Below are 25,178 nucleotides of genomic sequence, written 5' to 3'. Positions count from 1 at the left end.
TCCAATAGTACACCGTCCTTTGGGGGGGATTTTATGCCAGTTGTTCTATCGGCTGCTGGATGTAAAACAAAAAAAATTGTGGTGTCTTTCAAAAAGAGCAGGCCACTGTGTGCCATCACCATAGCATAATGAGCCTGGTGTTGGCTTCGCAGTTCGGGTAGTGGCTTGGGATCCTAGGGTCCTGAGTTCAAGCCCCGTTTTCCGCTGAATTAACACCAGAGTGTTGACTCAGCCTGCCATCCTTCCGAGGTCGGCGAAATGAGTACCAGTGTAGCAGCCAAAATGCTGCACATGAATGAAGGGCAGGGGTATTGACGGATTTATTAAATCTGGTATTGATGTAGCATAGGCATGATGCATGATATTAAGGCAGGCATGAATGGCCCCCTCCTGTGCAAAAAAAATCCTTGTAATTGCCCTGACATGAAATGTGGGAGCACTACATTAGCGGTATAGCCAGACCTCAAAAAATGATGCAAACCCTGTTTTGCATTCTAATGATGATGAAGGCCAGGGTAATGCAGTGTGCATCCACTGAGCTGGAAGGCCTAATGCCCTTATTTGAAAAATGTACTTGGCTCTCAGAACCAGAGATTGCATTCAATCACCTGTGTGATACACACGTCTTTTGGGTAATGTTGAGAAGTCAGAAATATATTCAATGCCATGAGAAGCTATAATATCCACTGTCGTTTACAGCTATGCCTGGAGTTGGCTCAATGGTTAGGGTGGCGGGCTATGGATCCAACAGACCGAAGTTCAAAATTCCACTCGGCTGCTGAATGAATATCAGGTGGGGTTGACTCTGCCTGTCATCTTTCCGAGGTCGGCAAAATGAGTACCAGCATGCTGGTATACTGTGTCGGAGTGGCGACCCATCCAGGATTTGCCCAATAGCCAAGGAGACTGCTTAGGCAGCACCAACACTCTGCACAGAGTATGGCCCCAATGGATGGATGTTTACAGCTCCTCAAGATATCGTTTACAGAGGATTAAAATTGTTTCAAAACTGCTGTTCAGTTTTGCCTCAAGGTCTTATGCTTGTATCTGTTTGTTTTGTTGTGGTGCAGCTACATTTGAGTACATACCTACATGGCCTGGATGTGATGGCCTATCCTGGCTTGGCAAACAATCTGCAGTGAAAACAGAAAATGGAAAAAGCAAGAACATTTTTCATTCCCACTGCCGATTCGAAAATAGAGGAAATTATAAAATAAAGACAACATGAACGTGCTGTTTGGCTTTTGATCAGATGGCTCGTTGCTCCGGGATCCCAGGTTGAATCCTATACACTGTGTTAATTTGTTTGTCGTCTCCTAATGTCCTTGTAATTTATGTGAGAGTATCCTGATATTTATGATGTCTTCATCCAACATGTGATGTATGCCTAAGCCCCTCCAAGGAGCTTTCCTTAAAAATATTGTTGTCTGAGCCACAGACAACATGATTTATAAGGAAAGAGAGAAAAGAGAAGAGGGAATTAAAGGAATTTGTGGAAGAATCAATGCAGAAAACATAGTGAGAAAAGCTTGAGTCCAGGCGCGATCGGGTGCACACAACAAAAGCAAGGAGGGGTTCGTTCAATGGGTAGACACAAGAGTGCAGTCAGTATGGTCAGTTGGGCCACAGGTGTGATGCTCAGCAGAGCAAGATTCCCACAGATGGACAGCGGCCACTCCACACTGGAGTCAAAGAGGAAAATTCATAAACACCACAGTGTCTCAAACAGGAGATCAGCTGCAGCGGTGGCTCATCAGAGGCAGTGCCATCAACTTCACAATGAATTTCATTCAAGATGAATCATTGGAAAAAAACAAAAACCCCACATCATTGTTCCCACAGTCCAGCTTCAGGGCAGTGGCTGCCCAAACCAATGGTGGCTGGTGATAAAAGGCCCAGCAGCAGATATAGTCGATAGGTTTGCTGAGGGGACTGTAGGTTTGCTTACTGTAATTCATCCCACATAGGTCCATCCATCCCACATGTAATTTTTCAGACATTTTTTTCTCATACCCTTTAACAAATTCAACTGAAAATTGGTACATGGCTTTATTATGATAAGTAAGAAAAAGTTCGAGTTTCAGGGCGTTTCATCAATTTTTCAGAGAGTTGCACACTTTTTGGACTCAGAAAATATCACATCGGTCAGGGACGCGTTCAAAGCAATTCTCACTCTTGTTTAATCTATAATAGTACTCTGGGTGCTCACTCTCACAAACAGTAATATCACATACTCTGAGCCAATTCTAATTAGAACAATGGTACCATTCTGGAAAGAAGGTACAGTGGTTGTGTTAAAAAAATAAAATAAAAAATAAAAATAAAAATATCCTTCATTCCTCTTTCATTCAAAGTAAGAGACAACACTGACACACTAATTGTGAGATTGAACAAAATTATTAGGGAAAGAATGTCATTTAAATGGGCGATTGTGGTCAAGGATTGTACAAGTTCCACATTCCACAAGTTTAAACCAGACTCAGTGACCTGATGATGATGAGAGCATCCGCTATGAGTCTGGTAAATCGGTGGTTGGAACTCCGGCCGAGTCGACTCAAGACTTTAAGAAAATAGTACGTGTTGCTTCCTTGCTTGACGATTGATATTGAAACTGATAGAGCACAGACAAACAACCAGAAGTTGGCAACCATTGCAAGGCTCGATGAGCCTGTTAGCCTCCCCTGTGTTGAAGTTACTTGTAAGGAAACTAATTTACATGTAATCATCATAGATTTCAGGAAGTAAATCATAAACATCTACAACATTATAATCCCACATGTGCAAAACCGATTTCTCTTACTTTTTAACCAACCTGTGAATTGTTTTTTTTTATCAATTATACAGTAAAAAGCAAGACCTTTTGATTTCACAATCAACTGGTCATTGTGAACTTACCACTCACTAAACCAGCTTGGCTATTGTTCTTATTACAGGAATAGTTTTGTCCAATAAACTCTATTTACTAAATTCAATGGTGATATCCTTAACAATGACATTCGGTATTATAGACTTGTTGTTTCTGTATTATAGGCACGTGCTTGTGACTCCAAATGCAATGCTTACTTGCATGTCGTTATCAACACAGACTAAAGTTCTTCCTACTTGTTGGCCAATAAGAGAGTAGTGTTCATGTCCATGATTAAGGTAAATGGAGATTACTCGGTTGTAGCTCTCATCTTTATAAAGTGAACCATCTCTGAGGTTAATAATGGACGCTGGCCGGAAGTTGGCATTGTCATGCTAAGTGTGCCACCACGATAGAAAAGATGAACCGCCAGAGCACGACTGTAAAACATACCTTGGACACATTATCGATTTGTCACTATCTTTCAACCTTTTCCAGTTTTCTTTCCTCCTATGTTTGTATTTCTCTGTCCATGGTATCAAATTGAGAATAAAGTTTTTTTTTTAAAGTGTGTCCTCCAGAGAAAGTCTTAAAGCTTGCCTCAATGTTCACATGGAAAAAGAAACAGCAATTGGAGGAAGTGTGCTTGAAGATACAGTTGTAGCCAGTTCGTTAAGGCTGCTTGAATTACCCCCTATCCTAGCATATCGACCTAATGCAGGCAAGCTGTGCCTGGTTGAGGGAGCCACACCTGCTAAGCTTAGCCTGGGGCCCAGCTGACCCTAGGAGCCCCAAGTGCCATTTCCAGTCACAAAGGCAGCTCGGCCCGTTCAGACCTAACTGAAAACAGGCCAATGCATGGCCGGAGGCTGGCTGGCTGAAGTAGTGTGGCCTACTAGAAAATCCAAAGGGCTATAACCACAGGGTGGACATCCGTATTGGATGATGATGGGGAGTTGGGGGGGAGAATAGAGAGAATTGTTGAGGCTGGAGTACATGGATCCGAGGGGGTTTGTCTCCTTTTTGAGGTTTCATCATAATGAATAACACCAGGCGCAGGAGCAAGGCCTCTCAGAACAGAAGTCCTGTCAGGAAATGGTGTCGTGAGAAAAACAGGACTTCTCAGCTACAGCAAGCCCCCCTGTTGAGAATTCATTTCTCTCTACCTCAAGGGCACGCCAGGTGGCACCGATGAAATTAAATCCGACAAAACACTTGTTTAGTATTCATTGCCCCTTCCTTACTCCTTCAACACAAATTATGCTTGTACTATTAAGTAATGGACTGAGGACTCAAATAAGAGAAATTTCATCGTAATGACTGATCTCCTGGATCCCTGATGATCTGTGCTATGAATGTGATCTCTTTGATTGATAATATGAAAAAAAAAATGATCACGGAGCAAAACGAGCAACAGTATTGAAAAGATCACGTATGGCCATCATAGTCGGCACGGTGTCTTTCTTTCCAAAATCAAGATGTTGGCACACAATGAACTTGTTTTTTCTTTGAGTTATAGAATATCTTAGCCCTGGCCGCAGCTACCAAGGAGTTCTCACTATTGAAAATCGTTATCCGTAATCGCAGGCGAGCAATGACCCTCTACATTATTCCTGCTGCAAAGTAATTGCAGAACTCTCCTGACTTCTACAACGCCAAACTGACATGTCCCTCGGACGCCATCTGCAACTGGTTTGGAAGCTAATTACATTAAGTGGCTTAGGCTGAGTTAATAAGCAAAGATGTTGGGGGAGCTCACGAGGAGGCTGTGTGTGTGTGCAAACCTCAGGTTGTCTTGCCTTCGCATAGCAGCCGTTCTGGTGGATTGCTTTTTTGTCTTCAGAAAACTCAGGGCCTTTTATTTGCTAAGATCAAAAAAATAATGAAGAGATGAAATTTTTGCTGATCGATTATCCCTCAGTCGCCTTCTTGCAACTTCCCAGAGGATATGAGAGGAAAGACAGAAGAGAGGAAAGATATTCATTACCGCTGGCCGATTTAGCGATTTGAAAGAAGGAGAAACAAATGGAAGAAAATATTTTGCCTTTTCTGTCATTTCTCATGACATTTCATTAAAAATATGGAATTAGCATTATGAGTGTGATGAAGTGAAACTATTATCCAAAAATCTCAACAGAAAGCACATTGCCAGTAGAAAGTAGAAATATTATTGGATATGGAATGTAGTACAGCTGCAAATGAGAGCCCATGATGCCCCTGAATCTTCTTGGATTATCTCTACTGACTTGTTCAATCACATGTGGATGGATTTCACAAAGCTCTAGGATCATTCTCAATATAACTGGCATTACAGTATCGTGGAGCCGGAGAGCGACTGCTTTTGGGGAGGTGTTGAAGCGGGCCCTGATTGCTGTTCACGGCCCGTTCAAGACATAGGAGACATCAAGTTATCTGCTGTCATTCAACTCCTCCATGAACCTCAACATCAGAAATAAAAAGAAAGTAAATTCTGTAACTCCTAGGCACTAATTGTACGCTTTACCACCATGACTTGAAATGAACCCCCACCTCTCCCTTGTTATTCACACTCCTTCTCCTTTCCTCCTCATTTCCTGGAACCGCTTTGATACTTGACAGTTTCTGCAGACCCGAGAGCTCCCTTCCTTTGGCCTCCGATGGAATTAGATAAGATTGATTAGATTAGATGTACGACATTTCTCCGAGGGATGATTGTCACGTTCGGCAAGAATCACTTTTGACGTGAGCAGATGTTTGTATGCAAAGAGATGGTTCAAGGAATATTTTGCCCACATTTGGTAGGGGCTTCAAAATAAGTCGCCCAAGGGCATGACAGAGCTCGTCATACCATCCGACTAACCACGGTGGAGCGCAAGAAGATGGCTTCCATGGGTGCTAACAGGGTGGGTGGCTGGGTCTGCCTCTCCCCCTCAGCCTCTCCAAACACCCACAAACTTGGAACACCCAGGTTGTGGCTGTCAGTTTTGATATGACTAACTCATTTCACATGGCGCTACACGGTGATCCAGCCTGTTCCCTCCCCATCATATCCCTTCAATCGCCTGCACGCCTTGCCCCCTCTTTCCATTTTCCTCCACATTTACCCTCCACCTCTGCCAACTCTCTTTTGCCACCTACAGCCTCATGGTCTAAAAGGAGGTGGAAGCAAGCAATAAATAGGGAGGTCACAATGGAGGTAAGTACATATTGCTGTGTTTCATTTCACTTTATTTAACCTATCTTGATGGAATTGCTGCACCTGTGCACAAACTATTCACTTTCATGTCTCAAGCAGAGATCTTCACATTTTCCTTGGTGCGCCCTCCAAACCCCATTCCCTACAAACTTGTGAATGTTTTTACTTCTACCGTGAGTCTTGACACGTGTACAGAAAAATACGTTCTGCCATTCTCGACCAGAAGTCGACAAGCAAAACAATAAACGAAAAAAGTTAGCAGGCTCTTTCGACTATACCATCCGGCGGAGAATTACCAGCTGCCACGAGTGGCTGTGACCAGTCACGTCACCTAGTTGTGAAGGTGGAATAATGTGTAGCACTTCTGGAGCAGGGCTTGCGTTGGCAGTCAGCAAACTGGAAGGTTTGAACCCACGAACCTTTTGTTTGACCCAGCGCCCTGGCGCCGGTGTGGGTTTCCATCCATCATGGAGGTGTGCCGACAGGCCTGTTTGTCGATTGTTGCACTCTGCCTCGCCTGGGACATCCCCACAGCATGTGCCCACGTCTGTGGGGCATGGGAAGACTGCAATGGGGGATGGTGATATGAAAAGCTTGTCACGGTGATGGTAAAATATTTCCTACAACTGCTATACAGACTTCTAAAGCCCAATTCAGCACACATATTTCGGTCTGGACTGAAAGAGTGATTAATTAACAATACTCGGTTTCCAAGGGGATCCGAACCAAGATTGCAATACACGAGTATTAGCCTGGCACATTACAATAAATGTATGCTTGTTTTGCTATGATGTTTTAAGTTTCAAAGGCAGGCTTCAAACTTACCTGCTTTATTAAAGGCCACCATTTTTCTTTCCATCTCGATCAGCACACTTCCTATACAGGTAGCACATATTTGAGGATCAATTCAATAGCTATTCAACATTTTAATGGGATTGGGAAACACTCAGAACTTACAGTTATATACGTCAGGGAGAAATGGAAAACAAATTTCATTCAAAAGTGATATAGTGTAAAGTCAATCAACTCAGTTACCTAGACATCATAGCACTTGAACCAAATGCTGTATTACTCAGGTATGTGGATCATAACATCCCCTGGGCAACAGCAGTTTGCTGACTGGTTTGAAGGAGTCGTGAAACTTTCCAAAACTATCATACGATCAGGAATTTTTGGTTCATTATTCTGTTCGGCCGAACAGCACGTTTTTAGTGATAATTTACAATGAACATGAGAAAGCAATTTGTTTTAGTTTTTGGCCCAAATGAGCTATTGTCTCGTTTGACTATAGCAAGCACAGATGGCAAGTGCAAAATCTGGAGGGTTCTATCAACCATATACAGGAAGATGATTTGAGTGAGCTGTTGTTGTTTAAACCTGTTTAACTCAACCTGGATAAAAACAAATCTATAAAAATATACACTATTCATTCGTGTGCAGCACGTGCATGGGGTCCAGGTTTGCATAAATGCTGGGACCATGGGGGGTGCCGTTGATGCAGTACCCCCTTTAGGGTCTGGCAGAAATTGATAATTTGTCCAGGGTGCCGGCGATAGGAGACCTACTCTTCACAAAATTCACCGTGGGATCTAACGTCAATCAACGACCAGAGCTAGAACACGGGTCCTCCGGCACAATGTCCCTCTGATGGATGGCACACACATTGATGCCTCACCCTGCCTGTGCAACACAAGGATGACGGTTCATGGCTGGGTTAGGATTCAAACCCAGGCCAGGTAATTCAGAAGTGAGTGTACATACCACTACGGCAGTAGTTCTTAACGCTTTTGGATGCCCACACCCCTTTGGTTCTCAGAGTATTTTCTCACACCCCTTGTAAAAAAATTCAATGACGACTTAGATCAGGTCTTAGAATTAAAGAATTAGAATTAGATTAATCGCACTTCTTTTGTAACTTTATAATTGAACCAGCTGGCATGTTTCACACCCCCTGAAATGGTGTTTCGCACCCCAGGTGGTGTGTGCACCCCAGGTGGTATGTGCACCCCAGGTAAAGAACCACTGCTCTAGGGTATCCTAGCCCTAACACGTACAACTCCCAAATTCATTGCCAAAGACATATCTACAAAGCAATTTATTGTTTCAATGGCTGAATGTGTAATTATAACTGAAAGCCTTGATTTAACTTTGCTGTGCAGGAACTCAAGAAGTAATTAATTAATACACCAAATAATCATTTCCTGTTTCCTCCTGAACCATCAATTACATCGGCGGTATGTGGAGAGAGTTTTGGCAAATTAACATACCGCACATCCATGATTTTTCGTGTTGTCATACATAGGCAAGACCGTCAAACGAATGTGGCAATGACCCCAAACCCTCCACCGCTCTGATGACTGGTTGATAGGTTGATAAGTTGTTGGATGAAACAAAAATCGAAAAGATTGGCAAATGATAATTGGATCTATTTTGGTCTTTTAAAATGTTGTTCTTTGCAAAGAAAATTGGTCACGTGGACCCGATGATCGACGGTTGGTTGCATCGTATATTGGAGGTTGTACTGCAGCTCAATGGGTTATGAATCTCCTGTTTTGTTTGCATGGCCTGTAGTTCATGGTGTGAGTACCCTCTACCTTCCCTTCCCTCCCCAAATGCGAGTCTGATGACGTCAGCATTATGATCATTCACTGCCACTTGTTATATGATCAATAACCTTCACATCGTATTTCATTTATTTAATTTTTGATGTGTCATACTCCTTGCAGAGCGTCAGTGCTGCCGAAGCAGTTTCTTGGTAAGGGCTGTATTGGGTGGTTTGCCATTGCCTTCCCAGCGTTGTTTGTCCATGCTCTATCCTTTTAAATGTTGAGCATCTAGCAAGGAAGCAGCACGTACCATTTTTAAAGTCTTTGGTATGACTCAGCCCGGGTTTGAACCACCGACCTCCCAGACTCATAGTGGACGTTCTATCCGTTACGCCACCGAGTCTGGTGTCATATTTAATTTAGTCCATTTTAATCAAAGAAAACGCAATTATAACAGATGTGAGTATGACGTGTGCATAAAATGTAAAAATGATTCATGTTTTGGGACTAAATATTAGGGTCAAACCACATGGTCTTGTGAGCCATATTCTTCTGGTTTTTGTTTTCGTTTTTTAACCCACAAACGATGGTGCTAGTTTTTTTCACAATTATTTAAAACTGCTAATATTCATTGAAATCCCAATACAAATGACATTTTAATGAGATGTTCTACAATGGAATTAATGTATTTCATGTAGGATCGCAAGGACCAATCAAAATCGCTCATTTGAAATGGTGAAGTGGGCTTGCTCATTAGGATAAACTTTTAGCCTATCCAACCTCAAGGCACAGACTTTTGGAATGAACTCCCCGTTCCTCATTTTCAACTCTTTTTGACAAGCACTGACATTCACGTAGACGAGGATTGCAGTGTGCATTGTACGGCCAGTTCAGGGAGCAAGAGAACACATGACGACATCACCTTCTCAAAGCCAAAACGCCCACCCGACTTCCCAGGCCTGCCCTTTTCTGCACTGCCAAGATTAACAGACTTGGTCACCCTGCATGACTTTTCCGCATTTTCCATACTTAAACGTGTCCAGGAACATGGCATGCTTGGGTTATGTTCAAAAATGCATGTTTTCACTTCTGAATGGAAATGGACAATCTCCAGATAGGATGTTGTGCTTTTGCATGAAAATTACAACGGCTGTGTGTAAGAGAGGGAGGTCTCCACAAAGCGGTAAACCGAACCTCCACTCAAATGGCAGTTTCCAATGGCCATGTGAATTTGTGAACGCATAGAACACTGTCTCAGACTAAATATCCTCATCTGCAAAATCAAATGGAGGATTGGCAGGACAGCTCAGACGTCGCGACTCGCCTTTGCATTGTCTTGGCTGGATTTGATTCCAAAACCGAATATAAACACGAGTTCCAATTTACAAGGAACTTCAACACAGGAGGCCATTAGGCTTAACAAAGCTTTGCAATGGTTGTCGGCCTATGGTTCTTTGTCCATGCTCTATCCTTTTAAATCCTGAGCATCAAGCAAGGAAGCAGCGCATGGTGTTTATTTTTATTATTATTTTTTTTTATAATTCTCGATATTCAGTCTAATTCTTGCTTTTTCTTCTTTTTCATCTCTCTATTCCTCTTTCATTATCTATATCTCTAAGGAGAAGTGAATTCTTGCAGAAGTTTTTCTGTTAGGCTCACTTGGCTGCATCTGCATGGGTCTGAGGGTTGTGGAGTAGCGGCTGAAACCCGAATCCTATCCAGGTTCCTCCTAATGACTCCATCTTTGCTCTTTACTTCTTCGGATTCCTTCTTGGTCTTCCGTTTCAGTATGTACGACTCGGCACAGGTTTGAACCACCGACCTCACAGACTCTCTTTTACCATTGTAGCACCCAGTCTGGTTGACAAAAAAACTGTCCAACGTGGGGCTAGTCCTGATATTTCACAGGTAGGGCATTGCATCATCCATGAGAGGGATGTTCAGCTAAGTATCCCATGCTCTACTGGATGTTAACGTTCCCACAGTAACATTGGAAAACAGTTGGCCACAGGATGCCGGTACCCTGTCCAAATTCCATGTTTGCTGGGAAAAGTAATGGCAAACCAACCAATGTGGTCCCTGCCTCAAGACCGCTTCAACGGCACCAATGCTCAAGAGAGAAGAGAACATGGACGACCATGAATGAAAGAGAACATGGACAAAGGACAAAGAGATTAGCAAAAAAAAAAAAGAAATGTAAATATCCAGCAATGAAAATGAATTGCGAGAAACTTCCAAAAGTATTTCTTGAATTCTCACCTTACTCTAAGAGGATTAGAGTTCATAAATTAATGTGAACATATACACAACCACTTGGGTTTATTGGAAAGAAAGATCAAAATAAAAATAATGTTCACAGGACACACTGTGTATTCATTGTGTGTAAACAAATATGATTCATGTTACAATCCGATTAACACTCCCATAAGTTACATGTTTATGGGAAACACCACCTGTACGTTAATTGATCATACAACGTCTTGGTCGCTTATCAGCCATGAGCACACAACCCACTATACAGGTGGGTTACGTCCAACTCGACACATGTACCAAAAGGCTCGATTGGTACAAGTCGGAGGAGAAAAAGAATAGAACAAAGGAAAGATGTCATAAAAGAAGAAGATTGAAGAGAGGATGGAACATGAAAAAAAGAGGTGTGAAAGAGGAGAGAAATAAAAGGAGAGAGAGAGAATTTTGAATGACAGCAAAAGTTGACAAAGACAAAGACAGATGCCATGGCGTCAACACATCACAGTGCTCTCAGGTTACAGCTTGAGGAAGGCCAAAGGGTTGGCAAAAGAATTTGTCAGACTTGCAAGCAGTGACCCACAGCACAACAGGTTTACAGAGTCGCTCGGAAGCTAACGCTGCGTATCTGCAGTAACAAACATGGCGTGGGTACAGAGGGAGGGACTGCTACTTGCTCTCCCACTGTTTGCTGTTCCTCTTGCTTTATATTTTTCCTACAGTGTTTAATATTCGAGGAGGAGCTTATTTGTATACGTCATATTAATTATATGCTCAACAAGGACATGAGGAGACCTTACAACTTGGGGCAGGTTATAGTGTGTGTGTGTGTGTGTGTGTGTGTGTGTGTGTGTGTGTGTGTGTGTGTGTGTGTGTGTGTGTGTGTGTGTGTGTGTGTGTGTGTGTGTGTGTGTGTGTGTGTGTGTGTGTGTGTGTGTGTTACATGAAGGAGTATGGTGAGGGTAGACAACTGAAAAGGCATGAGTAGCATGACTGGAAAGGAGAGGGTATATAGTACTACCAGTCAACCAAACTACCTGTGGTGAGGGAAGAGCAGGCCATGTAACTCGGCTTCCAATAAAATTTCCACTTATATCTTAAATCCTTACAAATGGTCAAGGTTACAGGGAGGGAACCAACCACAAACAACCATGAGTTGGCAACCACCCTGCAGGCTTTGAGGGCCTAATGGCCTCCTCCTTCATTGAAGTTCCTTGTAAGGGAGCTCACATTATTATTATTCATGACAACATTATTCATCCTGTAGCTGTGTCCTTAAATTTATTTGGGATCATTTTTCTGGACATTCATTGAAGTACTATTTCACACTTCTCCTTTCTTTGGATGGACGACTCAAATGAGGACACAACCACAACAAGTAGAACTTTAAGTGACATTGTGGTTGCAGCCACAGAACCATTCTCTGAGCATCTCTTGCCAGGGGGAAAAAATGATCTGGTATTGAATTATAATTTTTGGGTGTGAGAACTATAACACATGTTAGAACTATTAGAGAGTTTCATTTATTTATTTAATATATTTATTTATTTATACAGAGAGGGAAGCTCATGGTAAAGTTGACGACAAGAGAGATGAGATAGCCTGGGTTTGAATAGCAACGCAGCGATAAACAGCTGGTGTTTCGCAGCCAAGGCGATTCACATGCATGATGAGGCATGAATGTGTGTGTGTGTGTGTGTGTGTTATCCCTCAGATGGACATTAAGTCAGGTGACCCGTCTGCCAGAATTAGTTGATGGACGTTAAAGATCCCATTTTCCCATTCGTGAATAGTAGGCGAGCTCTGAACAAATGTCAAATTCCCGTTCTAACCCTACAGGAGGTGCAGCATCAGAGGCCTGCACCCCCAGCAGATGATGCTGCCCACAACCAAGTGTAGAATATAAAATAAGAAGAAGAAGAAGAAGAAGACGAAGAAGAAGAAGAAGAAGAAGAAGAAGAAGAAGAAGAAGAAGAAGAAGAAGAGGGCTGAGAATTTGACACAACAATGGAGCAGAGGGAAACTGGCAGATAAAGAGGGGGGAATTGGACAAGAAACAAATAGATGGGTAACTACAATCAGCAAGGAAACGTTGGCATTACAAGGGAACAAAGGGAATAAGCAGACAATGGATGTGAGCAAACAGGACAAAACTGACAAACATGTTAAATGTGTAAAAGTGCAAGTGAACTGGAGAGGAAAGTCAATGAAAGAAGAAGGGACCAGGAATAAGAATAGGGAAACTCAGGACAAGGTGATAGTTTACCAACTTCAAGGAATGGAGGAAAAACGACTGATCATAATCAGGGAGGTGAGTCCACAGTTGATAGAAGACAGAAAAGTGGAGGTGAGGAGTTAACACATATTTGGGGAGGGCAGGAGGTAAGGATTTCTGAGTAAATGAATGTGACTGGATGGAACCTGAATGTAATGGATGTCAGCTTTACATAACGATCAGCCCAGGGATTATCTTTTTTTTGTTAGTCCAAGGAGCTCCAAATAGTGCACCTCTCCAAAGAGGGTGATTACAGGAATAACCTGGCTGGTAGTCATGTACGTTTTTTATGGAGACACAAAGTGAGTGAGTCAGAATTGGAGTGATTGAATGACATAATCCAGGTGAGTGTCCAATTTCATATTTTCTCGAGATCGGTGGACAAGGATGCGGCTGCAGCCGAGGTGAGTAGATGATAAATGGGGTTTCTGGGACTTCCATTCAAATGAATGGGGGGAAAAGGAAAAACTTTCTGACCCAAACCCCAAAAGCCCAAAACGTGAGACTGATCTTCTCTCCACCTATCCCTTTCCCTCCCATACAAGCAAATGTAAAATTGAGGCTGATTTTCTCCCCACCTATCCCCTTCCCTCCCATAAAAGCAAATGCAAAATTGAGACGATGAAAGATTGAGACACTGATTAAAGCACTTCTTCCCTTTTATATTTTCATTCCACTCAAAGAGCGAACCAACGAATATTTGCCCATGTTCTACTTCAGGGAATAACTTCATTTTCTTATAACATTCATTTCCATCGAGTATATTCACAAAATAACTTGGAACGTAGTTCTTGGTTCTTTGTTGAGCAGAAATTAAATGATAAACTTATCTTTATGCTCTTATTTGACTACCTCCTGAGCAACATATAATTTTGAGATTGTCATAAATTGTTTTTCCATTATTCAATTGATAACTATCAAAGTTTTCAGTCCATTCAAGGGGTTTTTTTTCTTTACATCCTCTAACTTATTTGTAATTAAATTTATCCATTTATTTGTTTTATCTACTTTTACCTGGTTATTTCTTCAATAAGACTTATTTGATATTTCTCACATTCTTTATATTTCCCATTTAAATACCAAGGCTGATTACATCTACACTCTTTGCTTTGGTTATTGCTTTGTTCTATCATTTATAAATGAGTAAAACAATGGCGGTAGCCTAATAAAATTCCCAACCCAATATCTAAACACTTATACTTATAACCAGAAGGGAAACTATTGATTCCATTCTCTAAAATATATCTTTTATCATCAAAAGCTCCAAATTCTTTCTTATTTATCTCTTCTGTATATAATTGATGTTCATAACTTCTTATTGTATTCATTTTTCTGTCCTCTTCCTTCTTTAAGGTTAAACAGTTGTAATAATGTTTAAAGTTTATTGTTTCCTTGATTATATTTTTCTTTATTCCCTTTCGCTTCTTATCACACCTTTCAATGTTATTATTATCAAAAAACATAAAAGCATAAGACTTTGATCTCAATCCTATAAATTCACTCATGACCTTCCCACCCAATTAATCTTTAAACTTCCCAATAACATTTTTATTCTTTGATGAAAACAACACATCACCTGACTTATAATTACTTGCATCATATATATCAATATTATCAATCATATCCTCATATACATCACTTGTCTTAATTTCTAATATAAAACTATCTGAATCCATATATAACAATGAAACATTATCCTGATACTTTGATTATAAATTATTAGAGTAATAGTTATACATGAATGACTTTGAAAAGTCAAGAATTGATATTCCTATATAAATAGGTTTATCCATTTCAAGACTCTCTTTTTTCAAATGAAAAGCACAAAAGTTCTCTGAAAACACCTCCGCTCGCTCAAAACTTGGTCTATTAATTAACTTTGAAGCATGTTTCCAAGATGGAGCATGTCTTATGTTTTGTCGATTCCTAACATTTTCCATAGTCTTTCCAAACACAGCATTATTCATTGATTTATAAAAGTCCTTCTCAAAATCTGTTTTTGCTTCTGTTCTCCTTTTTGCATTAAAATCAACATACTTTTTTTTTACCAATGAATATGTTTAAATTTCAAAATCCTATGAATTTTCCTCACTCTCAACCCAGCAGATAAATATTGTCTCAAGTTCCTTTGATGCAAAACATAACTTTCTTTATCATTTAACGTAGTAAGTAGTTTTTCTGGAGATTTACCTTTTATGCTGAATGACTGTTGGTAATCACTGAACCATTATTTTCTTGGACTTTCATTATCAGGGGCATAAGGTCAGTCTATATGTTTGTGATAAAGTTCTTCTGGATATTTTTAATCAACCTCAAAATAATAACCAATTTAGCTTCATCCAATTCTTTTTGAGAGGAGACAACAATGTCTTGTAAAACTTTTTCATAATGTTTTTCTTTAAGCCATTAAAGATTTCCATAAGGTAAAGATTGAGACATACCCACCCATACAAATTGTTAGCATCATAATACATTAGGTAAGAGATGTCCTCATTCTTATTATAATCAGGAAGATATTTGTTGTTTGCTTTAGCATATCTCTTGGAACATACTTGAGATATTCCTCCTCGTTTAGCCTTCTCTGTCATTAACAGCATATCATTATCACTGATTAATTCCAAATTCTGTTTTGTCATTTTTAACATAGCACTCCAAGCCAAACTCAGGGCTGTGTAATAGTGAGCAGGATCTAATCCATCAGAATTTTTCTTATGACAGACTGTTCTAAAAGTTTCAAACACATCAGCCAATAACAATACATCAGTTTTAAGAGACAAATCATGATATTCTCCAAGATTCTTTATATTAAACTTCTCCCAAACCGTTTTAGCTTGTGTATAATCTCTATCGGAAATATGAGTTTTATTCAACTTGCTGTAGAAACTTTCCCTTGAAGGAAGTTGTGTTTCTTTAAACTTCTAAAATGAATCCATGCAGTCATACGGATATATTCCCTTTTGTGATAAGAGATCAATCTCTTCTTGACTTGAGAAATGTGATTTAAGATTCAGTAAGGTTTTAAATTTTGATGCTAAGTTAGATAATGGAGTTGCCATAAACTTGTATGTGTCAAGAAATCTGATATCGGTTATGGGGGATGTATGAATTGTTTTTGTGAATGAGATGTATTTTTGATCTGTGTTCGGAATGGCAGAAATATCTCCAGATGTCTTTGAAAGTTCATTTATAAATAGATGTGTGTCATAATGAGCGTTGTTGTGAAGAAAGACAGGAATAAAGTTTGGGGGCTTGTAGTTAAGATTACAACAGGAATGAGCTGGACCTTTATATTTTCCAGTAAGATGACAATTATCCTGAACTTTGACATTTCCCTCAATTTTCTCCTCACAAATATGACAGATACTGTACTTTCTAAATTCCGTTTTCTGTCCCTTTGTTAATGACATTGGTTTATAGGTTTTAACCATTATTTCTCTAAGTCTTATGCAGTCTTTTTCCAAATGTCTGACAAACTCCTCTGAGGCATCTTCTCCTCTATAAAGTTCTAACTTGTTGTATTCATCACCAACAGATGATTTGATATAATAACAGAAACCACAAGGAGTATGTTTTTGATGTTTATTTGTGTCTGATTTATTTTGATTTGGAGAAAATGTATCTGTTTTTTCAAGGATACTTTCAAAATCAGCATATATCACAAACGGATGTTTTTATAGATTTGTTAAAATCTTTGAATGATATGTTTGAACCTGCTTTTGGGAAATTTATTGTGGTTGAATTATGATGACTGCTATATTTTAATGTTGATTTAATCGTTCTTTTGTATGAAAGGAGTTGAGACATCTTTTACAAGGATACGTTTTACATTGTCTCTTGTATATTTGTGATTTGGTTCATCTTGATAAATTTTTGATGAAAACATAATATGATTTTTCCTTTGAAGTAAAGTAGAGAAGGTCAATGTGTGTTTCATAATTTTTATAGTTGTTTGAAAATGTTAATGTCTGAACTTTGTTTGTATCCGTTAATCCATATATATTAACACATCGATTATTAATTTTATCAAATTTAGGAATATCTCACAATGGCATAGGAAACTTTAAATCTTTAACATTTAATGTATTCTCGTATTTATTATAATGTTCAACCCTTTCAGGTTTCCACTGTGGAGGAGGTAAGTGAGCAAGAACAGACCATAGAAAACATTTATTATCTTTGTTTTGAATATTAAGAACCGCTTTCTTAAGTTTTATCTCTTTTAGTAAATCAATATAAGAAGAAGCCTGAAGAGGATCTGATTTTAAGATGTGCATATCTAAAAAGATTATTTTTGTCAGAGCAAATCCACTACCTACTACAGTGTTATCAACATCTTGTTCTTGTATCTGGAGTTCATCGTAAACATCACATCTTACAAAATCTTGAAATGAGATAACGTGAGGGTTTGTCCTCATATGGGGAGTAGTTTCATTGCCTTCTCTTACCACATTAAATTTTACTCCCATATAAAACTTAAAAGTTTTCAATTCACTTCATGTGTTTTTAATTATAGTTTCAATAATTTGTTAAACCACATCAACAGCTTCCATGATTGAAGATGGTCCAGGGTCTTGAAAGCGAAACAATCTTATTTTTGTTTTTGCATCCTTTAAATGCCCCATCAGTGTTTTCAATGGAGAATTTAGTTGTACCTTCCCTTTCTTCATTGTTCTTGTGTTTGCGTGATTGAAGGTGTTTACTATAATTTTTTTTAAAGAATATCATTATCACATCAATCACAATGTTTTGTTTCTTGGTCAAATGGAGATATTCGTCGAAAAGATTGAATGTGTGTTTGTTGGTTTGAACTTGTTTTTGATAACATTTATATTCATGATTACAAACATCGCAGTACGTTGTATTCACCCTATTTACATAACAAAACTTTGCTTAAAATAAAATTTTCTTGATGAAAATCCATTTTATTTATAGGTGAATCTGTGCTTAAAACTATTTTATTCTCCAACTTTTTTCACTTAATAAATACAATGTATCAAGACACAAAAGACAAGTTTCAACCAATCTCTTCATTTGTTAAAGATACTGAGAATATGTCAAGGATGTAAAATTGAATAAAGATAAATATAACAACTATTGGATAAAAACAATTATGGTGAATAATATGAGTTCTTCAATTTCCTTCAGTGTAAGGGCTTTTAGTATATATGGAAGAACACCAATTAAAGTAGCTCGAACAAAAGTTTCTCCTCTCCTTCTGGCAATATATTCAAAACTAGAAAAAGCAATGAAACAAGAAAAAAGTATCAAAAAAGAAAAACCTCATGGATGAAGCTTCAGAAAGAAAAGATAAGACAATCTGTAATATGCAAGGAGAAATTTGTATTTTTTTCAACAACCCTAAAGATGTAAATCCTGATGAAATAAAGGATGTTAATATATCAGGTGAAATGACATTTCGCTCACTGGTAGTTAAGGAGCATGTTAGAATTACCTTTAGCATAAAAAATGTCGTAATTGAACCTGTTAATGAAAAAAAAGTATATAGATATAGATGGTAATGTTTTTTCTTCAAATTAAATAGGAGTCATTATTCAACTGAAGATTTTGAAGATTATGAGAGTGATAATTGTATCTCTATTGGAACATAAAACAGTTGATACCAAGAGTTTGTGTTCAAACGATAGTTATGAAAGCAGTTTTATAGAAGATTGTGAAAGCACCAATGAAAGTACCTAACATGATACCGAAGATTAATTTTATTTGAAGCAAAGTTGTACTTTATAAATATGAATACTTTACTAGATTTTGAGCCACTGAAATTTCTTTATTCTCCACATGACAAATTTGAGAATTGTCCTGCGTGTGAAAGATGGAGATGAAACACAGAGTAAAAAGCCTATAAACAATGTATATTCTGTGATTATCTTCTAATTAATGATAAGAAATATGTATAAAGGAATATAATTCTTTGAGATTTACACTAAAAATGAATTACTTTACAAGATTGATTCAAGAAATGAATGTAAAGTATTAGGTTGATAATTATACACCTTTTTACAAGAGAAGAGACTGAACAAATGACGACCAAGTTTCGTGGATTGATGATTTATATTATCAACGATTTTCATTTTCAGGCAAATATCAACACAAGATATTTTATAAATAAAATAATGTATTATCTTGAAATGAAACCTGAACTTCGGATAAAACAGAGTTTCCAAAAAAGGCAATAAAAAGATTAAATAACCTGTTTTCCAAATATATAAATTAATGATTTTTTACCCATTTGGGAAAATAAGATAAAATTTAACAACCATAAAAAATCTTCCAAATTCATTAAGATGTCTCATAGTTGGTTCAAGTGGATGTGGAAAAACCTGCTTACTTTTAAAAATGCTCCTCACTCCCAACTTTTTAGATTATGATAATTTAATAATTTTCACAAAGTCGAGTTTTCAACCAGAGTATCAACTACTCTCACAAGGTTTTAATGCTGGTCTTCAAAAAGAAGATATAATCGGTTTATTTAAACGTCAAAAAAACCTAAATGATTATAACATTGAAGATATAATTCAACTATTTTCTGATACACAGATATATAAAAAGAAATCAAAGTGATAACTTGTATTCTTAGTGATAATACAGATGATATACCTTCTCCCCAAGATTTGGATAAATCAAAAAATAACATCATTATCTTTGATGGTTGTGTTAATGAGAGAAACCAAATGGTAATGGATAGCGACTGCACAAGAGGGAGCATTCTTCTTGTAATTGTATTCATCTTAGTGAATCATACTTTCAACTCCCTCATTGTTGAATAAGAAACAATGCTTATACTTATATTTTATTCAAGTTAAATTCAATAGATATGAACAATTTTTGGAGAGACAATTGTTCTACATTATGTCGAAAAAGGAATTTGGGGATTATATAAAGCACACGACTGAAAAATATAAAGATATTGTTGTGAAACAAGATGAGATATTAAAATATATATTTTTATTTTATAAACAATTACATATATAAATGACAACTATTATTATAAATCTTGTGGGTAAATCTGCTTCTGGAAAAAAAAAACTTTCATAAATCAAGGTTCTTGGATAGTACAAATGAAAATATTGTAAATTTGCTTAAAAGCACCATGTAGTTCGTATTTTATCAACAACTAGAGCAATAAGACCTGGAAAAGTAGAAGGTGAAGATTATTACTATATTTCAGAAGAGGAATATCTGTGATTGAGGTCAAATATTTGAGGAGGTTTCTCTTGGTGCAACAAAATATTCACATTGTAAGAGCGAGTTAAAGCAACTAAAAGCTGGTGGTCTTGGGATATTAGAAACTAATCCAGAAGGAATGAGACAAATTATTAAACATCTGAGTGGTTATGGGGTTAAGATTTTGTCATTCGGTTTTGATGTTGATGAAGAAACTAAACACAAACGTATGAAAAGCAGAGATACAAGTATTAGTGAAGAAGAAATTACAACTCGTATATATGTTAATAAAGAATTTGATGAAATATTTTAAGAAAAGGATTTATTTGAACACATCTACTTTAATGATGAAGAAAAGGAAAATTTCCCTGTTGACCTTTATAATTCAGTGAATGATATTTTCCAATAAATAAATGGATGTCAAAGAAAGAGCAAGAAGATTTAAGGAGCATCAAGAGTTGGTTTCAAAAGTTGTAAAACAACAGGAAGACATAAAGAAGAAACGCAGGCAGAAACTAATGGGTGAAGAAGCATTTGAAAGAAAATGAGATAAATTTTTTAAACCACTTTAAAAAACTTCTCAAGAAAAAATTAACAAAAGATGGAAAACAAGGTTCAACTGTGAGGGATGAATCAAAGTATTTTGATAAACCATTGCATATGAAAAATAAGGATGATAGAGTATATATTGATCTGCTGGACTCTATTAATTATAGGGTTCATCTATCTGGTAAAGGTAGGAAGAATGAGAAGGAGAAACACATTATTTCAGGCTTTAAGTAGCCTTGGTTCAGGTGTTAGTTTTCTTCCAAATGACCCATCACAATTAGTTAATAGACTGTTATTGCTGTTAGGTAGTAAGAAGGATGGAAAAAAATTTTTTAATGAAGCATCAGCAATTTTAGACCAGTTGATGAACATGAAAATAATAAATAAATGTCAATACAAAGACATTTTATCTCATATTAAATAAGATGAGAAGCACAATCCTTAGTTTTAATTTCACAACAAGCGACCACCCATCTTCATTTCCATACCCACGACAACTTGACGCAAAAAAAGAATATGAGGCGTCTTTATTGTCCATGGAAACTTATAATACCTTATTTAATATCACCGAGAAAAATGACAAGTTTAGTTATAATCCGGGAAGTGGATACAAAACGATAATAGTTTCACCCGGAGCATATGAGATTTATCAAATATCTTCCGAAATCGCTCCCATTATGACAAACAGGGTGATGAACCAAAAAATATTGTTATAGATATTCAAAAACATACTACAAAATGAACAATTAAACTTTAAAATAACTACAAGGTTGATTTCACAATTGATAATTCATTTAGAGAGTTATTGGGTTTCTCCTCAAACAAGATTGAAAGTAATGAGAAGTTTTACAGTGATAATGTCATTCAAATATCCTCAGGCATAAATTCGGTATGAATTCACTGTGATTGGATTGATGGTGCTTATTATGATGGAATAAGAACAAATACAATATTTTCATTCAGTGCATACTCAACCCCAATTGGTTTTAAATTCAATATGGAACCCAAAAATCCGGTTTATCTACCTGTGTCAGGAAAAACCATACACAGAGTAAATTTTAGGATAACCGACCAAGACAATCGCATGATTTCTTTTAATGGAGAAATTATCTCCATCAAAATTCACCGACGTGAAAATTTCCAATAAATAAATACGATGATTATTGTGAGGAAACACGAGTTGGGAAAATATAAAATAATTACAGGGGATGGGATGTTCCTTTCCCCATACAAAGGGCAAAGGTATGCATCTTGGTAGAGGATACTATAAACCGAAGAGACAAAGGGGTGTAGGCCATCAATTTCAAAAAAAAGGAGATGGGATAATTGATACTCTCATGGTGTAATGGGTATAGGTTCAACTATTCTTAAACATAAAGACCTAATTGGTTCAACTGCTTCTCCTGTGGGAAATGTAGCGGGTGCTATAAAGAGTATAAAAGATGCCAAAAAGGAATCCCATAAATTGCAAACAATAAAATAAATTAAGAAAGGCAAAACTCAGTTGTCTCTCCAAGAACGACAGAAAATAATTCAAATACTTGGGTCAGGGTTTCAAAAGTTTTAACATCTTTATTTCCTAAATAAATACAAGTATGGAAGCAATTGATAGTATCTATGATTTGCATGATACCATTGTTATCTCAAACTCAACTAAAAAATAAGACGACTTCAAGGTAAATGCCATTACTGGAACAGACTGGAATACAAATGGAACAAAAAGTTTTGAAATAAATAATCAAAAAACTTCTTTGAATCGAGCTGAAAGTTTCTTGTTGTGTAAATTTACATTCACTAAGGCTGGGAATAACACAAACGCTACACTCGTAAATGATTTCTTCTGAAAAATGGTTGATAGTGTTCGTTTGTACATTGGAACACAAGAAGTTGAAGTGGTTGATTATGTCTCTGCTCCATCTGAAATGATGAAATTTACATGATATTAATTTAGTGCTAGAATGGGATAGGGGGCTGTCGAAGGTTTTATTCCTGATGTGGCAACCGGTACAAACACAGACCCCTGATATAGTCAAAGGAAAGGAATGTATAATGATGATACAAAAGCAGGTAATAGTTTTACTGTGGCAATTCCTCTTAAAGGTAGATTTGGATTTTATGATCATGATAAAGTTCTGTATGGTCTTAAAATTAGATTTCAACTGCAAAGGAATGATAATGAAAATAGATTGCTTTTTGGTGTGGCTAATGCTATTGATGATCAGAATAAATTTCTAATTGATGAAATTAGTTGGTATATTAGTGAATATACTCCTAATCTTAAAACAGAAGAGATGTTGAATAGAAGACTTAACTCAAAGAAGCCACTCAATGTATCATACCTCAAAAGAAGATGCCAACACGTTAAACTGAACCAAACCACTTACACGTGGAATTTGGGTGTTCTGGAAGGAAAGCCACGATATCGGTGGCTCATTCAAAAAAAAAAAACAGATGGTGATACTGCTCCTGATGAGAATAATACATTGAGTGATAATGCTAAGGTGAAACAACCTCGTGTTTCTCCAGATGGAACATTTTATCCATGAGATAGATTGGAAATTAATTGGGGAAAAAAGTGATTATGCTGAAGCATACAAGTCTTACCAAAATGTATGTGAAAGCAATAGAAATAAAGAACCCATTTTGGATATGACAGCATTTAAAAGTCTGTATACAATCTATGCAATTGACCTGAGTGCTCAAAAGGAAACTATAAAGTCTAATGGAGTGGATACTTCCCTATACATTGAAAGAGAAGAGAGTGAAGAAGTTGATATATATTGTTTGCTTTTGGAAGAAACAGAATTACAAATTTATACAGATAATGGTGTTATGATTAGTCTCACATCATTTTTTTGATAAATAAATGAGTAGTAAAGTGCCAACTGGGTTATACGTCAATCAAATCAATCTTCATAAACTATCATCTTGTATTCAAAATCAAAAGCCTTGAAGGATTAACATTAATACAATTCAGAGAAAAGGAGCAGTAAGAATTGATGTTTTGCTCACAAGAGAACAGGTTAAAATCTTGAACAATACTGGCTCAATTAAAATTAAAATGTTAAAACCAATGTTGAAGAAATATTCAATAAGAGAGACGAGTGGAGGATTTCTCCCATTTGTAATTCCTTTATTTGCTGGTTTCAGTGTGGCTGGAGCATTGACGGGTGGTATTTCAGCAGCGGTGAAAACTTCCAACGAAAGGAAGGCTCAACTCCGGGCTCAAAAATAATTGGAAAGACGTAACAAAGAGTTGGAGAAACAAATTAGTGGAAGTGGTGTAATTGTAGATTTTGCTGAAAAAACTTGAAAGTCTGCCTGATAAAGCTAGATTGTTAGTTGGAGATATGCTTTCTTCCATCGCACAAGCAGGTGTAAAATTAACTAAAAGGGGTAATGGATTATATCTTTCTAATAAATGAATGAGCATTGATGAGTGGTTTGAAGAATTTGGAAAGAATACAACATCAAATTTAGAACTTATCAAATATTGTAAGAAATTAAAAATTCATAACATGGTTATTTGTCTGAGAGATTAATTAACAAATGTGTCGAAACATACAAAGAATATTATTATGAACTTAGAAGATAATAATGGGAACGGTTCTCATTGGGTTTGTATTTTTAATAGTCAAGGCAAATATTATTTTGATGGTTTTGATCTTCCACCACCTGTTGAAGTAATAAAATTCTTACAGAATGGTGTTTATCAAACTTTTCAATTCCAAAAATTAAATTCCAAGTGTTGTGGTCAATTATGTCGATATGTGTTGTTTCAACTCAACAAAAATTAATTTTTTAATAACATTATTTTTAATCTAATATAAATGACATATGTTGGGAAAGATGGTTCTATCTTTGGTGTATCCCAAGAACTGGATATTGATTTATCAAATTATTACACAAAGGCACAGGCTGAACGACAGAAATATAGCATAGCAAAAAATATTAATATGAAAAATGCTTATAAATTAAAAAATTATCCAAGCCCAACTGACACGAATGACTTGGTGAGATTAAGTGATTTATCACAATATATATCCTTAAATAAAACAGCTGTGTATTCCAAAGATACAGAAGTGTTGATTTTATCTCTGGGTCATACAGAATTCACAGTTCCAATTAAAATAACATTTTATAAAGAAGGGTGTATCATTTGTATGAGAATAGAACAATGGGGGTATGATATGAATGATTTAGGGTATAAATGGTCATTTCAAATTAACCGAGAAGACCTGGAACAATTAAATCAGTCTCATAAGGAAGAATATTATCCACTTTGTGCCGAGAATGAGTTTTGTGGAAGCACGATTCGTAAACAACAAATAAAACAATTGAATAAGAGTAAAATCAATA

At 37.1% G+C, this 25,178-nt stretch overlaps 1 protein-coding gene across 4 annotated transcripts in view; it reads right to left on the bottom strand.

The window, feature by feature from the left end:
- Positions 1–5,737: 5,737 nt before the first annotated feature.
- LOC147021461 (uncharacterized) overlaps positions 5,738–25,178 on the bottom strand; it is a 120,080-nt gene continuing 100,639 nt past the window's right edge. For 3 of the 4 annotated variants that reach the window (XM_085891414.1, XM_085891415.1, XM_085891416.1), the window contains exons 4-5: positions 6,846–6,896; positions 5,738–6,585 (exon numbers count right to left, since the gene is read on the bottom strand). In XM_085891414.1, the coding sequence (XP_085747540.1) occupies positions 6,293–6,585; positions 6,846–6,896 (344 nt within the window). In that variant the 3' untranslated portion in view covers positions 5,738–6,292. The remainder of the gene's footprint in view (positions 6,586–6,845; positions 6,897–25,178) is intronic. The other variant, XM_085891418.1, reaches the window with a different exon arrangement.

Source organism: Eptatretus burgeri, chromosome 8 (genome assembly GCF_056783735.1).
Source record: "Eptatretus burgeri isolate ZD-2024b chromosome 8, Ebu_testis_v1, whole genome shotgun sequence".
NCBI lineage: Eukaryota > Metazoa > Chordata > Myxini > Myxiniformes > Myxinidae > Eptatretus > Eptatretus burgeri.
This window is presented reverse-complemented; position numbering and strand designations above follow the sequence as displayed.